The sequence below is a fragment of the Cynocephalus volans genome, chromosome 5 (genome assembly GCF_027409185.1).
Source record: "Cynocephalus volans isolate mCynVol1 chromosome 5, mCynVol1.pri, whole genome shotgun sequence".
NCBI lineage: Eukaryota > Metazoa > Chordata > Mammalia > Dermoptera > Cynocephalidae > Cynocephalus > Cynocephalus volans.
In genome coordinates, this window is record NC_084464.1 from 155,541,586 (window position 1) to 155,560,569 (window position 18,984).

The 18,984-nt window shown below is 38.0% G+C and overlaps 1 protein-coding gene across 1 annotated transcript in view; it reads right to left on the reverse strand.

The window, feature by feature from the left end:
- Positions 1-17,934, reverse strand: part of TMEM242 (transmembrane protein 242) — a 29,389-nt gene extending 11,455 nt beyond the window's left edge. Inside the window, exons 1-3 of the mRNA XM_063098081.1 lie at positions 17,832-17,934; positions 17,166-17,266; positions 10,994-11,131 (exon numbers count right to left, since the gene is read on the reverse strand). Of these exons, the coding sequence (XP_062954151.1) occupies positions 10,994-11,131; positions 17,166-17,266; positions 17,832-17,919 (327 nt within the window). The 5' untranslated portion in view covers positions 17,920-17,934. The remainder of the gene's footprint in view (positions 1-10,993; positions 11,132-17,165; positions 17,267-17,831) is intronic.
- Positions 17,935-18,984: the final 1,050 nt, after the last annotated feature.

An 18,984-nucleotide genomic window follows, 5' to 3' on the forward strand; every position in this document is an offset into this window, starting at 1 on the left:
CAGCATGCAAAGAAAGCATTATATAAACACAATTATTTTAAAAGTTTTCTTTGTGATTTGAAAAATATAAAATGTAAATTATAATTTTAAAACAAAGTAGTGGCTGTAATTCTTTTGCTCATAGATACCAAAATCTATATATCTTTGTAATCCTCACGTGGAGGGTCTTTACAAATCTCAGTGCATGGAAGTATTTTCCTTTGTCAGCAGCACTGGGAATACTGGGAGGACAAAGTGGGGCCACAGAGTCTGCCTCTGAGTCAAAGAGAGGTACAATGTAAATTCAAAAAGCAACACTGGGGTCAACTTCCTATTTACAGTACTTAAATATTATAAAATGAATTGGCAAGCTCCTCTAATAAATTACCCAAGTCACGTTTTTGTTCTTTAAAGATATCATCCTATAAATAATTTTTGGATGCAATGTAAAAGAGCCACTTATATTAATCATTAAAAAGGGAAAAAAGGAAATATCTTAATTGGCACAAAACATGAAAAAGAAAGAAATTAAAAATTCATTAGTATATAGTTATATATCCTAAATTCTACTGAAAAACTGAGAAGGTTTCACTTCACAGATATATATTCTAACTGCATAGGAGTTGTTTTATTAATTTATTATTCTCATCTGTTGTCTGTAATTAAGTAATGTGTCATACTATAGTCCTCAGAAACAACAGCTTTTTTCATCCAAAAGAATGACATGAAGAATATGTTTGTGTATGGAAGTTACTTTCACCTTGAGGTAGAAACTTAAGTTACCTTTATAAACTCAAAACTGCCAAAATAGATTAACACCACATTTTAAAGGTTAATCAATTTGCCCCAAGACTCCGTCTGGGCAAAACACAGAGTCAGCAGTGGGGCACTATGAGGAGAGAAAAAAATGCTGCAGGTGGGGATTGGCAAGGACAAGACTCAGAGCTAGGAAAAAGTCTTTCAGCATGGCCAGTATTCTGAGTGTGACAGAAGCCTTAGGAGAGACACAGTTAAGACTGTGAACAGCAGCCCTACTGACATTTTAGACAATTCAATTCCTTGTGGGCACCTGTCCTGTGCATTATAGGATGTTTAGCAGTATCCTTGGCCTCTATCCAGTAGATGCCAGAAGCACCACCCCAGGTATGACAACCAAACTGTCTCCAGACATTGCCACATATCTTCTGAGGGTGGGGGGATAATTTTGTCTCCAGTTGAGTACCAATGAGTTAAGGAATAAGCAAGAGCCAGCTCACAGAGAGGCTCATAAACCATTTCAAGGAATTTGGACCTTATTCTCAAGGGAAGAGGGAGCCACTAAAGCAGTGTAAGTGATGTGATTAGATTTCATCCAACAAATGTTTACTAAACACCTACTATGTGTTAGGCACTGTTACAGGTACAGGATATAACCACGAACAGGATAAATGATGGGAGTGAAGAGGCTACTTTATTTTAGATCACATGGTCTAGGGAAGCTTCTCTGAGAAGGTGAAACAAACTTTGGTTGAAACTTTGGATAGCAACAAAGAGCCAGCTATACAAGGACCTTGGGAAGGAGTTTCCTGGGCAGAGCTAGAATAAAGGCCCTAAGCAGGAATAAGCCTGGTGTGTTGAAACAAGAAGGCCGGCAGGGCTGGAGTGTAGCAGGGAGGGATGGCATGGGGTGAACTGTGGAGGTTCAAGATGAGGTCAGGGAGGTAGGTGGGGCCACAACACATAAACCTTCTTCAACAGGAAGCCAGTGAAGGGTTTTATAAAGGAGTGACATGATCTGACTTACATTTTAAAATTTCTGGCTGCTATGTAGAGAAAAAATTCTAGGGAAGGTAATGGAGAGGCTGGGAGACTAGACAGGAAACTTTCAATACGCCATGCAAAAGATGAACAGAGGTGGAGAGAGGGAAAAGGAGTCAGGCCACGTTCAGCAATAGGGCTGACACACAGGACTTACTCATGGAGTAGATGGTGGGGAAGAAGGGAGATAAGAGAATCTTGAGCATTCTCGCCTGGGTTTTAGGTTTGAACTGGGGGGTTGGGATGATGATGGCATTTACTGAAAGGGAGAAGACTAAAGGAGAAGCAAGTTGGGAGGGAGATGAAGAAATCAAAAGCTCTAGCTGGGACATGGGTCATCTGACACACCTGTGAGGCACACAGTGAAGATGTACAATATGCAGTTGAGAGGCAAGTCTGAAGGTCAGGGCTGGAGCTATATATTTGAATATGGTGAGATTATGCAAATTGTTTTAAAATGCCAGGAACAGGATGAGAGAACCGAGGGACTGAAGACAGATGGAGAACACAAGAAAACTGTAAGTATGAAGCCACTGGACACTGCAGCACTTAGAGGTCGGCCAGGGGAAGGGCCAGCAAAGGGGGCAGGCAAAAGCAGCCAGTGAGGTCAAAGGTGTCTCAAAAGTTAGGGGACAGTGTTTCCTGAGGGAGAGAATGTTCAATTGTCTCAAATGTTGTTGGAAGGTCAAATAACAGAGGATAAAGATAACACCTGCACCTGGTGACCTGGAAAACAGCAGTTCAGCTCAGTGCTGGGGCAAGAAGCTGGTCTGAGGACAGAAGGGAGGAAATGGAGACAGTGATCACAGACAACGCTTTAAGGAAATTTTTTTCTATGAAGAGGAGTGGACAAACAGGCTGGTAGCAGGAGGAGGATAAGGAATACCAAGAGAGAGAATTCTTATAGGTGGGAGACACTAGAGCATGTCGGTACACACTGCAGCAGAGGGAAAAAATGACAATCAGCTAAGGCTGAGGATAATGAAAGGAACAAGGTACTGGGGCAGATGTCAAGGGGTGGGCTCTAATGTCCAAATGGCAAGGTGAGCCTTTGGTAACAGCATGGACATTTCATCCCTGGTAACAGGAAGAAAGGCAGAGTGTATGGTACAGACGCAGGTGAAGTCTGGGGAAAATGAAGCCAGAGCACTTTGGCAGTCGTGTGGAGAGGGGCTGCAGGGAGGCAAGGCAGGAGGCAGGGAGAAGAAAGCTGTATGACCAATCTCAGGCCAAGAAGGTGCCCCCAACTATAGTGGCTGTAGGGGTGCGAAGAAAGACGACGTGATGACTGATTACATAATGGGGTGAGAAAGTGTGTGGTCATGAATGGCAAGCTGGCTTTTCTCTCTGGGCAGCTCTGAGGATGATACTGCCATTCACGGGAAGAGTGATCCAGGAGTAGGCTGCAGGTTGGGGGTAAATAATGGTTCAGTTGGGAACACACGTGATGCCTGCAGGACATCCAAGCAGCAGTGTCCCATCACCAGGGCCCAAGAGCCTAGAGCTCAGGGTGTGGATGAAGTCACTGGAGTGGCTGGAGAAAAGACCAGGGCAAAGGAAGGAACCTTAAGCATAATAACTGTGTGTAGAATACAGCAGCAGCATTTCAGAAGTAAATGGGACAGTCAGAAGCAACAAGCAAGAGCCAAACTAGGATGGAGAAAAATTATAAAAAGAATAAAAGAAGAACTATAAAAGCCCAGAATCTGTTAGAAGCAATAACTGATATATATGAGTCATCGAGAAGTTAAATTATGTTCAACACAATTTATAGCACATTAAAAAACAGACTTCTTCCTGAAATTATTAGAAATATTTCAGTTAGGAAAATTCAATTTGAGAGAACACTTCATTTTCTGATATACTGGTAAATGAATAATTATATATATAAATGTATCAACATATATCAATATAGTATTGTTTCACAGAGTTTTAGATACTTGTGACTACCAATAATAGGTAGCTTTTAAAATGAAGCTTAAGGGGAAAGCATACATTATCAGGCCTTCAGTCCACAATGCTTTATTTAAAGAAATCTGCCTATGTGAGCCTAGTTTTCTAAGCTCAGTACAAGGAATAAGGACAATGAAAAAAGAAAACCCAAGTGAAATCAAAGATACCGTTCCTCCTGTAGAGTAAGGCTGGGAACATTCTTGAGAAGGCTAAGCCTGATTTGTGCCAAGCCTCTGAACAAGAAGGCTTTTATGACAGAGCTTATCTTTCCTATTACCTCTTGCACTTTCCCGTTTTATAAAATGCTTGGGGCCCTATTTACTTATAAAAGGAAACTTGTGGATTTTTAAAGAGGTGTTTTGTAAATAGGCCCAAATGGCTGACTCCTCCCACTTTGACTAAAAAAAAAAAAGCACATGGGTCATTCTCTCATTTTAAACTGAGCAAGTCCCTGTGATTCGGTCTCTCTGTCACCAAATTGTCCCTCCACATTTACATCAAGTGCCTCTCCCCATCATGATGTTAAGCCCAGTAGAGCTGCAATGGAATTGGAAATCAAGGTTATAGAGATGTTCTTGTTACCTCAGACTTGAACTTACTAACTGATGCACAGTGATGCATCCAATTCATTTAAGTATGATTCCAGGAAAACATTCCTCAGTCCTTAAGCTGTTTGAAAGCCCAAGAGCTTGACAGATGGAACTACCTTTGCAAGATCATGATGACTGTGTTCTGGGAGTTCTAGTAAGTACTATCAAGAAGAGGAAATGAGGCCAAGTATGTTGACTTATGGTAATCAGAATAACAAATTACAGCTTGCTTCCTGGGGCAGAAGCTAGTAAAGCTCTTTGGAAGTAATGAAATTAGATTAGGCCAGGACACAGAAGGGGAATGTTTCAGCGGCTTTTCAGACTTCCCCTGCAGATCACTCAGAAGTGGCTACCATTAAACAAGTTACCAGGAGACTTGGATTTGTTTTTAATCATTGATCTAATACAATGAAAAGTATATGGCACGTAAGGTTTACTTCCCTTCTTAGATACTTCAAAGTTAAAAACTTCTAAGTTTTTCCATAGTTTTACTTACATGTGGGGTTCTAGCACTCTACAATACTCCTTCATTTGAAATGAATAAATAATAATAGTGCAGGAATATACTAATAAGAGGTATATTGGAATATTGGTAAAACAAATTGGTAAAAAGTCAAAAGAAAGAAACTTGACTGTAATTAGCAAAAGCCTTCAGGCTGGTCATGAGGTTACTAAGAAATGAGACTAACTATTAACATAAAAGTTATACCTAGCTACAAAAAAGAAAAGTGGAGAAAATAAATTTTATTAGAGTGCATCTGATATTGTCCTAGAGAAAAGATATTACTACCCTTAAAAGGCTTTCTCTTAGAATAGGAAAGTCAAATACCTAGTTTTAGAGAAATATTTAAAATATATCTGTTTTATTTACATGTTTTACTGTTTGTGTTTTAAAGAAAAGGAGGCCTGGGCTCTTGAGAAAGCAGCAACCTCTATCAGTAGATGAGAAGGCAAGTCTGGGGCCTGGAGAGGCTTGCAAGAATCCACCACAAATTATTTCCATAAAAGCCTTTATAGGAGGAGAGATGCAGTAAAAAAAGATAATTTTCTATCTATCAGATTGGCAAAAATTTCAGAGTAATAGAAGCCACTAATGGCAAGGGTGCTAGGAAGCTTGTATGCATTGCTGATCTCTTCTAAACTATATAAACTTTTTGGGGGGGCCACATAGCAACACATATCAAAAATATTTTTAAAATGCACTTTGACTCAACAATAACATCTTCTGTCTTTAGGACAAATTTCTCAGTCAAGAAAAGCACAATAAGATGTATGCATACAGTGAAAAATTACAATCTAAATGCCATTGGCAGGAGACTGATTAAGTAGATTATAATATACAATAGAATACCATGTAGTTATTAAAAGTGATGGAGATTTATATACTCTGCTTGGAAAGATGTTCCTGTGACTGTTCAGTGAAAAAAGATTCCAGAGTAGCATGTACAGAGCAGCATGCACAGCATTTCTATACAATTATGTGAATGTGCCTCCAGAAGGTCTGAAAGGATTTCCTAACGTAATTAGTGATTACACCTCAGTGGGATTTCTGATGATTTTTGTTTCCTTTTCTATACTTTTCTACTTATTTTTGTAAACAACGAATACATATTTTTACAAAAAAACTAACCCATCTTTTTTTCTTTTAAAAAAAAGTTCCTAAATATATTTTTCTTTAAAAATAAACACCAATATATGTAAATAAAGACAAATACCTCTTTATCCCATAGTAAAAGGGTAAATAACAAATCAAAAACTTCCATATATACATTAATTTTAAAATTTAAATCTCCAATTTAAAATATTTCATAATAAGAACATTTTCATTCTTGGTTTTTATTATGATTGAGATTTTAGCTCCTATGAAGGCAACAGCTGTAAATTATCTATAAATTCTTACTACATCAGGCATCATGAATACATTCTATACAAGCCACAGTAAAGGGTAGCAGTGGTGATCCTGCTAGTCAGTACCTTGATATGACAACCTCCTCACAGACAAAAGTAGATCACGGTCCACAGGCATAGCGCATGCTCCCTTCTATAAAGTTCCAATCATATTAGCCAGGAATTATTTAGACACCTAATGTTTCTCCTTCTAAGGGAAGAAAACAAGACAAGGTAGTCTAGCTATAAATAAGCTAAACCTCTTCAGAAATCCTTCATGTATCAATATCTACCTGGTAAGTAATAAAAGGTAAAAAGGTTAAAAAGTCATTGCTCTTGAGTAACTGTCAATGGCATGGTTTCTTCTTTTCCTTCAATAATTAGGAAATTAACAGTACCACTAGAGTTCCTTAGAGCATTCATATCAACTACTCTCTGAACTTAAAGTATCTGCTGTGATATAACAATCTAACCACACTGCCCCAGTGTGCACTCACCCGGCCTCAACAGTCAGTCTGCCAGGATCATGTGCACATCTGATCTAGGGGACCATGAACCCACAGGAAGTGTTCATCTTTTTTTTCATAATTAAGTTACTGTGATAAAATTAATGCTACCTCAATCATAATCAAATGATAAAATACCATAATGCAAAGTAGTTGATGAACCAGTACTCAGCAATCAAGCCGTGCTTACTGGCCCAAAGTCTGGTCAAGGGAGCAGGGTGGATGTTGAACTTGAATTAATTTCTACCCAAAAGCAGGGAGGGTCCCATCTTAAATCCTGGGCAAACTTAATCTGCTTTTGTCAGCTAACACCATAGCCTCCACTAGCTTTCCTTCTCTGGAACCTCTGATTAAATGATATGCTGTTGTGTAAAATATGGGTATATACTTATATTCAATGTATTTTATATGTTCTACGTGAAGTGAAATTCCACAATTATGAATAAACAAAAAGTAAAACCAAAATATTTTTAAGAAACTGAAGCGTTTCGCTTTAAGCATTTTTAACATGTTCCCTTTTAGGCCAGCAGATGTAGCTGTGAATTAAAATAGGAAGTATAAGCACTTTCATCCATCTGCTCGAGGTCAGCCATTAGATGGCACCCTTCTTTTTTTGGAACTGGGTTTATATCAAAGATTTAATAAAATTCAAGGTAGCTACCAACAATTATTTGACCTTGGAGTTGATTTTGATTTACCTGCACTTACCTAGAATAATTATCTCAACTATTTACTGAGTACATAGCCTAGGACATTTCTGTTCAACATTTTCTGACTAAGACTGTTTTCCTTAGTCATAGAAAGATGTTGTTTCCCAATAAGAGGCAGTACATAGTGATAAAAATTCATCACTGGATTCAGGGCAACCTCATAATTATCATCAAAACTCTCTTAAATGCAGAGCTGAAGTATATTGCTCTCTGTAAGCCTCAGAGCAGGGTCATATCATAAGAATTTGCTTTGAAAGTCAACAGGTCAAGATTTAGATGATACCAGTCTACTGAGAAGCCTTGTCTTAGACCAGTGCTTGGCACAGGGTAGGCCCACAAATGACTTTTGAGTGAACAAATCAACAAATTAATAAGCACTACTGCCTTTAAAAGATGTGCGCCTGAAAAGGTCTCAGTGGGTTCATTTTTCTGTTAGACTTAGATGTGGAAATCAAACTGATACGCCTAATAACCTATGTACAGGGAGAAAGTGTATCTGCATTTTCTCTTTTTAGTTAGACATGAAGATGAATATAAGAGGATTCTATACATTCTTATATTCAGTAGTGCCAATCAGAAAATACTTTTTCCTCCCTAAGATATTTTATTTAGGCAATAATCCTCTTGTTAGTGCCATAAAACAAAGATCATATTCTAGGAACTAAAATAGCATTGTCAAGCCCATAAAGCCCAAATTCTCAAGTATATCATTTAATTTAAATAACCTTATTTTGTTGGTCTGTGAAAATTTGGATTGATTCATTCCTGACTCTTCCAGAGACTACTCATATTTTCAAAAACCTTAAACTTTCAGTACTCATTTTATGACCTACATTACTAAACACTGGAAACAATACCTATCAATTCTATGCAGTCAGTATAAAGTGCTAAGACTGTCATTTTTACAGAAACTAGAAGCTTCATAACTTTATTACTAAGTATTTGCATGCCTCCCAAGTAGTTTCATATGTAGTCAAGGAAGTTTTGTAAATTCCTAGGCAGTTATACTTTATTTTCAGTACAAAATAATAAAATCTTGAACAGTTTTTAAGAAAGTAGTATTACTGGTAAAATAATACATAATTAAGAAACATGTGGGAAAGTAAAATAAAAAATTCACCCAAATGCCCACAATTCATTTACATATTTCTACCAGACATTTTTCCTCCCAGTTTATTTTGTTTTCAAATAACTGCTCGCATATCCAGATATGAATCCTGCTTTTTCATTTAATACTATATCCTAAGCATTTTTCTACTGAAGATGATAGCTTCAAAGGTGGTCTTCTCTTTTATAGGAAAAGAACAGCCAGTGCTAAACCAGACTGAAATGAATTATTAATGTTGGGAAATGAGGCCCACATTGAAGATACCCAGAAAACCTTGCTACATTATCAAGAACTGTGTGAACTGGGTCACAACCAAAACCAAATGCATTACCTCCTTCCTCTCAGCCTGGCGCCTTCCACATACTCCTTTATTTCACATTTTAGCAAAAGGAGGTAAAGTTGGAAAAAACCTAGGTTCTGAAGACTCAGACCTGGGTTCAAATCTTGACTCTGCCAATTACAAGCTATGTGATCTTAGGAAAGTGACTCAACCTCTTTGAGACCTACTTTCCTCATTTATAAAATGGGGGATATAAGTATCTACTATATAGTTATTAGGAAGATTAAGTAATCTGCTATATGTAAAATGTCTGTTATAATGGCTGAAATGGAAGAAGAGATTTTATATTGGTCAAAGGTAGAATTGAGATAACAGCAAAAATCATCAAAAATCTTCAGTCACAGGTTTTCAGTCTTTTCCAAATACCATTTATTGATACAAATGATGACTAGCGAGCAAAGTTACTTTAAAAATAAGGTTAGTCAGACTAGGAGAAAAGTACAATCATTTGTTTATCAGTGTATTTTGAGTGAAAAGTACAATAATGCCTATGTTAGTTATTAAGCTAAATGTGAAACACTTAATAATGCCTATGAGGCTGCTCCAGCAATTCCCCCCACTTGCCTCAGTTCCTCCCTCTTTGATGAACTTCCAGCAGCACACACATGCTGTTGACTCTACCAACTTAAAAATACACACACACAAAAAAACAACTCTCTCTTGACCCTACTCCTACTTCTAGCTATGGCCCTATATCTTTCCTTCACTTTACAGCAAAACTCAAGAAGTGTCTGTACATACTGAATCCGCTCCACTTAGACTTTACCCCACCATTTCACCAATGACCACCACAGTGTTAACCTCAGTACACTAGCAGTCCTCATCTTACGTAACTTATCACCGGAATACAACTCAGTCAATTGCTTCTCCTGGAAATGTTTTCTTCACTTGATGTCCAAGTCACCATTCTAGTTTTACCTACCTCTCTGGCAGGGAAATCTCCTTTGCTACTTCTTCCTTATTCCCCAACCTCTAAACCTTAGCTCCTTCCTCAGATGCTTCTCTTTTCTTACTACCCTCACTGCCATGGTGAGCTCGTCTGATCTCATGGCTTTAAATAGGAGAGGGCTTCAAAAAGTTCACAGAAAGATTCATATTATCTTTCAATTCTATTTGTCCATGAATTCTTTGAAGTACCCTAGTACTACCCATATACTAATGAGTCTCGGATTTATACCTTCACCTTATACCTCTCCCCTGAATTCTGAACTTCTATATCTAACTGCTTACTTGACTTTCCACTTGGCTGTCTAACATATCTGAAACTCAAAAATGCTACACTGAGCTCCTGATATTATTCTCCAACACCTGACCTGTTCCTTTCATACTGGTCCCCATCTGTTTTCCAGTTGCTCAGGCCAAAAGTCTTAGAGACATCTTTGACTTCATTTTTTCTCTCGCACTCCACATCCAATCTATAACAAATCCTTGTGGACCTACCTCTGAAATATATCCAGAACCTCTCTTCATCAACTCCACCACTGCTGCTTATTTCATTTACTAAAGCCCTTCTCTTGTTTAGAATAATTCCCACCTGTCATGAAAAGCCTGGTCCACAGAACTTTCTATCAGCTGTTTAAAAAAAAAAAAAAAGCCAATGTTTCTTAATGTATAGCTTTTTAACTTGGTGTATAAATTTATATATATATACACACACATACATACATACATATACATACATGCATATATAAGCTTATAAAATTTTTTCCAATAATGTGTAAACACATTTATAATTTAAATAATTTTAAAATGCTTTAACTATTTTACAAGGACATTTATATATATGGATGTCAAACAGCGTAGAAAGTTGTTCCAAATTACTAGTTTTATTGAACAAGTAGCTAACATCAATTTATATAAAACAAATATCAGCTATGAATTTGTCATTTGCCATTACTGAATTATATTTGAAGTTTCATCACCTTCGAAAGTTTAAATTAGTTATTTATGATTTATTAGCAAGGGAAGTTGCCTAGTTATTTAATAAGAATTTCGTCACGTTCTCTGTCATCATTTCCTAAGGCAATGACTAGACTATATGTAAATTTGAAAACCAGGAAAATTTAGACCACAGAAAGTACAATAAACATCCAGATACCAATTACAAGACTGCAGTTACTTACATTGTGAACTCCTAAAGCTTTCCAGACTGCGAAGCTGATCACACCAACCCCACACCATGCATAAAGTGAGCCCCAGCCCAGAGCTCGCAAGGCAAGGGAAGACCCACTCTCCGGTAAGGCAGCTGTGGCCATACTTCCCTGAAATGAAGATAGAAAGATGTGAGTAAAAATAATCAGGTCAGAAAGATAAATACCCTGGGAGTGCTTGAAATTAATTACTCTCTGTGTAAACAATATATTTGGAAGCCAGATTAACCCAAGGTCAAAAACCAGCTTTGCTGCTTAATAATTGCATGATTTCTCTGACTGACAAATATTTAAGTATGCAAGGCACTGTGCCTGTTAATTCTTCCAGCAAATCCCTAGAACATTCTGTCAAGATTTCTCTATCCCCCATTCATTGGCATGTTCATCAGAATGACATTAAAATAATTAGCTAATGGGCCGAGCCCGTGGCGCACTCGGGAGAGTGCTGTGCTGGGAGCGCCGCGACGCTCCCGCCGCGGGTTCGGATCCTATATAGGAATGGCCGGTGCACTCACTGGCTGAGTGCCGGTCACGAAAAAAAAAAGACCAAAAAAAAATAATAATAATTAGCTAATCTGATAAGAGATAGCAATTTTATGACATCCTATCTTCCATCTAGAAATAAATTTCCATTTACTAAAGTCCTTCTCTTTTTTAGAATAATTTTTCTTATATTGCTCAAACTATTTCTTACTACAGGTTTTTCTTCTGCATCTATGGTATGTGACTGTGAATGCTGTCCAAGGCACACAGAAAGCCTCTGCTTTGCTTCTCTGCATCCCCACACCTAGCACCATGCTGAGAGCTAGCAGGTACTCAGGATTTGCAGACTTACATTTTTTGTAGATATTCCTTAGACCCAACCAAATCATGGAAAGACCTCTTTAGACATTTTCCATGATAAAAAACAATATCCTCTTCTATCTTACCCCTTTTCCCATATTGCTATAATTTCAGAGTGGTTCCCTAGATACCACAGAGCTCACGTAGATGCACTGACTTTTAATTGGCCTGAATTTTCATCCATAAGCAGTAACATTACCAAATATTATTAAACCTGAGTCAGTTTAAATGCTTTGGCCTACTCGGGAGAGTGTGGTGCTGATAAATGCTTTGGCCTAAATTTTATTTTAGAAACAGATTAAAAATCCATTATTTCCCAGGGAAAGACAAAAATTAGCCTACGTGTGTGTGTGTGTATATATATATATTTTTTAAAGTCTACATAAACCCACATTTGTTTTACTAAATCAAATAAAAAAGATAATTATGTATAAAAATATTCACAAAATCTTATTTCTGCTTAACTAAGATTTTTTTTAAAAAATAGGTACATCATATTTGTGTAATATCAGTCTCATATACTGTGAGATGAAATATTAGTTATTGTTTACATGCTTCCAAAAATGAATTTTAGTGGAAATGATGTTAAAAATTGATCTGCCTTATTAAGTAGTAAAAAGTCTAGTCACAAGCTTTATCACAAGCTTTTTCCTCTGGGGGAGAATGTCACATGACATTCATACACCCTGTTGAAAATTTTCAAAATGAATGTTGGTTGACTTGCTCCAGGAAAAGACTGACTTGCCAAAAAATAATGTTGCTTTAAAAGATCCTTAGATACAGCTACACATGCCAGCCACATATATATATACACACACACATATGTATATAAAAAGTAAAAGCTGTATTTTTCTCACTGCCACGTTTTTTAAAAATTTCAGTTAAAATTAAGGCATCTGTATATGGAAGTTAAATTTAGCAAATCACATTGCAGTTATGCTACTTGGTATCTCCCAGATAAAACAAAAAATTATTTTCTCTATCTCCTGTAAATTAAAAAAACAATAAATAAAAACAAAAAAATTTTTAAAAACTAAAAAAAATATAATACCTCTTGAGCCTGAAGACATGGGTGCCCCTTATCTTCTAATACTTACCAGGACCCTTTGAGAAAGAAGGTGACAAGAATTGATCCATTATTCACATATGTAGGAACTATTATGACCAAATTGTTCAGTTTGTCAGAAGGCCGACTGCATACTTACAAATAAGATTCATATTTTAAGCTTTTTTTGTTTAATCCTGGGATGAATTTTATGTAAATCAAATGGATTTTTAAAAAGAATGTTCAATCTAGTTATTTCCCCTATATAGCATTCTTATCTGATATAATATTTTGATGTGTTTACATTACAGAAATAGCTGGCTGTGTTTTTATAATATATGAAATATATTTTTTAAAAGATTTATTTTTATAATTTCTTAGAAATGTGACTATATCAGAAAGATAAAGGACAACTTGCCCTTTTTATCTGCTCATTACATAAATGGGTCTTGCAATAACTCAGTTATCTGATAAATTTTTTGCTATGCCATAATATTAGATATGCAGGGACACCAAATTATTTTAGATAAGTAAACTTCATATGTGTGCATATATATATATTAATTCCATATTTTCTTCAATTGTTTTAACCAAGTAGACATATAATATGCACATTATTTTCACCTCATTTAGTCTCAAAATTTTATGAGACTGATTTTATACAAATTTGAAATATACCAGTTAAAAAAAAAAATCTTCACCTTTTTTAATAGATCAAAGAAGCTTAAGAGTAGATTATGAGTACGTGGCCACCTTAGCTTGCACCTTACTCTTTCTGCTTATTCAAGAAATTGCAAAGAAAAATGAATGTTCATTCAGCACTTAACCTATTGCTTTTCAACTTCCAGTTTTCTAGCATGAGACTCAGCTAAGATAATGAAAATAAGACAGTAAGGGGATGATTATCCTCCTGAAATAAAAGTGGTATACAGTCCCCATCTGAAAAATTGATCATTTTAATGTCCTTTTGGGCTGCAATTTGAATCTGTATTATATTCCCAAGCTAGTGGACAGAAGTCTATTTAAATAGCAAAACTGCTAAAAATAGTATCATTTATTCCCCGGAAGTAACCAAATATTGAGAGTACCACGTTGGGCAAATTGCTTAATCCATCCGGGCTTCAGCTTCCTGCTCTTTAATGGGGACAACACAGTAACAGTGCCTCACAGGGCTGTGATGGAAGTTAAATGAGTAAAGCCCTGAGAAGAGCAGCTAGCAAATGGTAAGCACTCAAATGTTAGATATTATTAATAATGTTAAAGAAGACCTCTAGGCAGTGACTTTGAAGTGCACTGCCTAAGTGATAGATTAAACTGGTGCTTGCTCAGTATAAACTCATTAACTGTGTGCTCTAAAACCTCTGAGTTCTTCTACAAACCGTTTTATCACTAAAACGGTCTGTGTAAATGGTAATGCTCTAATTCAAATGTTTTCCCAGAGGGAGGTAGAACCTTACATAACATATCTAGAACAGTGATTCTCAAACTTTCCTGTTTCAGGATCCCTTTACACTTGGACTCCAAAGGTTTTCAATTATATGGGTTATATTTATCAATATTTAATGTACTAGAAATTAAAACTAAGAAATTCTTAAATTTTATTCATTAATTCACGTTAAAACAGTAGATCCATTATAGACTAATATAAACCTATCTTATGAAAAATAACTATTTTCCAAAACAAATTAGTGCAAAGAGAGGCAATGTTTTATTAATCTTTTAAATATCTAGCTTAATAAAAAACAGCTGGATTTCCATATTTGCTTCTGTATTCAATCTGTTGCAAAATGTTTTCTCGGTTGAACTATATGAATAAGATCTGGCCTCATACAGATATGTGGTTGGAAAAGAGAGGAATATTTTAATAGTTTTCCTTCTCTGATAATATATTAAAACTCAACAAGCAGCTTCTTTGTTTGTTTATTTTTGGCAGCTGGCCAGTACAGGGGACCAAGCCCTTGACCTTGGTGTTACAAGGCTACTCTCTAACCAACTGATCTAACTGGCCAGCCCAAAAAGTAGTTTCTTAAAGGGCAGTTGTGATATTGGATCTGAAGTCCTATCAATGATTTTTCAAAAATCCATTAGTCTGTATTGCACTTTGAATGTACCTTTTATTCCATGCATCATGATCATTCATAAGACATTCACCTACCAAGTTACATAGATATTTCAGTTGTTGACACCATTTACTAAATAATATGAAAAATCTCATCATTAGTATCACCATAAAAATCTCACCAGAAAAGCCGCTAAGTATTGAGCAGCTGTCAAGCTCATGATGGCAGATAAAAATTTCCTAAATTCTAATTTTCACTTGAAAACGAATTTTATCAGTGGCAACAAATACTGACAATTTCTTGCTTGAACAGATAGGATCATTTTATTGATTTTAAAGAAAATGTCTGCCAAAACCCACTTCTGAATAACCCTAGTTCTTTCAAGTAAAAATGATATTCCGTGGGGAAAAAAAGTGGCTACTTTAGCTTTCAACTCAATCATACAACTGCTTTTCCTAGAGAAAAATGTCTTACTTCAGTATAAAGCAGAAGCTTTATGAATATTTCCCATTTCTTCACAAAGAATATTAAAGAGAGGCATATAGAGTGTCATGATTTAATAAAATCAATAATTTTACTGCTTCAAAAGGTCATTCTTACATAATGCTAGCTTTTTTAAAAATTACATGTGTGTAGTAATGAACACAGTAACTACTAGTACAGTTTGTTGCTACTGCCTTGATTATGCCAAGGCATCAGCAGTTTTTTTCTGATTGCTTCTGTACCATCAGTGCAAATATCTTCGTATTATTATGAAAATAGTTCTGGCTTTACGGACCCACAAAAGCGTCTCAAGGATCACAAGGTTTTGTGGATCACAGTTTGAAAACCACTGTGTTAAGACTGTGAAGGGTATGTGTGATGATCAAATCTCAGAACAAAATAGAATTCAAAGTTGTAAATATGGATATGTGCCTTTTTTTTTTTTTTTCTGAGAGAGAATCCCTAGCTTTCATCAGATTCTTATAAAGATCCATGACCCAAGAGTTAATATATAACTCAGGCTTAGAAATCAACCAAAACTCCACTGTTAAAGCACCACTATCACTGAGGTTTTACTGATTTGTTATACTTCTGAAAATATTCTATAATATAGGGAGAAAATGACCCACAAGATCCACAGCAGTGATTTGGGTAGCTCCATATAATCCCTCAGAGTATTCAGAGGGGATCCAAATGCACTTTAAAAGTGGTCTCTTGCCATTACAGTATTGAGAAGGCTTATATATGATTATTAAAGGTAAATATAAATGTAAAGGGAATTTGACTGGTTTATGATTTTCACACAATTTTCCGCCAAGCACACAAATTGTAATTATATAGTTATTTGTGTAAATAACACTCAGCATCTGTCTACCACATCAGATCCTCAGCTTCCTGAGATGTGTTATTCATTTTGTTATCCCTTGTGCCTAGCTAGTACAGTGCCTGTCACGTAAAAGATCCCAAGTAAACATTCGTTGAAGCAATGAAGTAGTGAATAAATAAACTAAATGGGGTCAGACAGCAGAAACAGGGCAATACCTAAGACCAAGCAACAAGTAAACGTGAAGAAAATTTCTCAACTGGGGAAATGAGGTACACAACACTAGAGAGTGACTGCCCAACCTTGCTCATGGAATAAGGATTTTCTGCCTTAAGTACATTATAGTCATTCAACCAAAATTTATTGAGCACCTACTATGTGCCAGGCTCTTTTCTAGGGACTGGGGCTGCAGCAGTGAACAAGCATGCATGATCTCTGCGTTCAAAACGCTGACATGTTTTTCATCTATACTAAAATACACTCTAGCGTTTTAACATCTCTGAAATACAGATGCCTCTTGCAATCGGTATGGTGTCAAGGGTTTAACTGGCATCCTTTTTTCCTTTTAAATGGTACATAAAATATTAGGGCTTCTTACTACTCACAGTGAATTACCTAGATTTAGATTTAAAGTCATGTTATGAATAGGAAATGTACCCGCTAAGCTTTTTAAGTCTTGTTCTGCTAAAACTTAAGCACACAGTTAAGTACTTGTTTTTAAATGAAATACAGACCGCTGATCAATTTGTACACTGTTTGAATCCATGAGATGTACAAAGGTTTACTTAAAACAATGCGAAAGGCCATAAACATTTTCTTTACTTTTCCTATGCAAGACAGCTACCATTTATTGTAAACAATAACAATGCCATAGGTTTCACTGTCACAAACCTTACTGAACCATTCAGGGCTTTTCTTTTTAGCCAGTGATAGTGTTGTAACAAATCCAGCCAGCATTCCCGATGCAGCAACAGTTCCAAGGAAAATTCCACCTGCCGAGGGTGGGGGCGGGGGAAGAAAGATTTTCTTAAAACCTGAAGCTAAGAAGATGTACACAGGTAAGTTTCAGACACTGTTTAAGTTACATTCAAAATCCCTTTTGCAATTCGAGAAACCAACGTTAAGCAGTTCTTGCCAAAGGTAAATGACAGCGGCAGTGAAGCATGCGTGACCTCTGGTTCCTGGGGTTATTCTGAGGTATGAGAACTAGTGCAGAGCATGGGCGCGAGTTCCCTTCCCTTCTCCTCCCGGGCAGGGGCGTGAAGTTTCTCCCGGGGAGGAAAAGAGAGATAGAGATAGTTAGAGAAGGGTGGGCACAAAAGAAAAAAACTGCAGAGGGGATGTGGGAATACGGCACGCAGGGGAGAAGAGCTGGCGGGATCTGCGACCCGACGGGGGAGCCTCCCCCGCGCCCGCGGTTTGCCCGCCCCGGGCCGTCAGACCCACAGGCTGAACCACCGGCAAGCACCAGCCAGGGACTGCGTGGGAATGTCCGCCCCCGCGCAAGCCAGGGCCCGGGGTGAGCTCGACGCACACCTGCACCTCACCACACCACACCTTTAACCAAGAAAAGCCGGTCGTCCGTGGGTCCCGGAGCTTCCAGCCGAGAGGACGGCTCCGCAGCCCCAGCGCCCGCTGCCTCCATGTCTACGTCCTCCCTCCTGCGTCCGGCGCCAACGGGACCCGGGTGGAAGCGAGAGCGAGGTGGAGAAGAAAGGTTCCGCCGACACCTCCCCCTGTGCAACCTGAAGACAGTCCGGGTAAGGCCGCTGTCCCTACACCCTCTCTCCGCCGCCGCGGGACGGGGCAGATGTGGTGGCTGCACGCAGTGTCCCCAGCACAGCGCCAGGGGCGGCGTCCTCCCGGGCCGTCTCCCAAGGAGGATCACTCTCGCCTTCTCCAAGGTGGTGATCACCGAGCTTTAATAATTACCGCGTTTGAAAGCATGCTCAGCCCTGACTCTAGGAGGCAGTGAGGGGATTCACATGGTGCCTGGGCTCCCGGGCCAGTTCGACACCCTGGAGCTCAGCTTCCTGATCAGCCTTACACCATGTCCAAAGATTCAGCCAGCGCCAACATTCTACGACGGTAAAAAGCAGGCCTCAGTCTTTCCTCTGTACTTTTCTGGGAAGTGTCATAACAGCCGTCAGCTTCGGTGTGAGCGACAGGCTTATCCTTGGAAGAGAGCAGGGCTAAGGAGATGACTGAATGAATGGCACGACCCCAGCAGGAGAGAGGCCCCTTCCAAGAGCTTGCTAGTACCGAGCTTCGAGGGTGTCCTAGAACTGCTGGGGAAGCTGGCAGTTAGCAGGCCTGGTCTTCACAGTCAGGGAGGCTGATTTGCCAAAGGTGATGGATCCTGTAAATGGCCATCGAGAGGAGGAGGCTGGTAGTCATAGAAAATCTTTCCAGCCTCTGAAACGGAGACACATGACATCATCTTTAAAGTGAAGCAGTCTGCCATTTTTTTTTTCTCTTACTGTAGGACATGAGCTTCTTGAGGACGAGGGTGGAAATCTATATTAATTTTTATATTCCCCAGCTCTCAGCGTATTAGCTGGTCATGCACGATAAATGGATGCATCTATTTTTAAATCAGTCAAATGCAATTAATGGCCTAAACCTGGGCTCAGATCCTAGACCACTTCTCAGCTGTGTGAACTTGGGTTTTGTCAGGCTGGGTCACAGACCCTTCAAACCCGACCTGTGC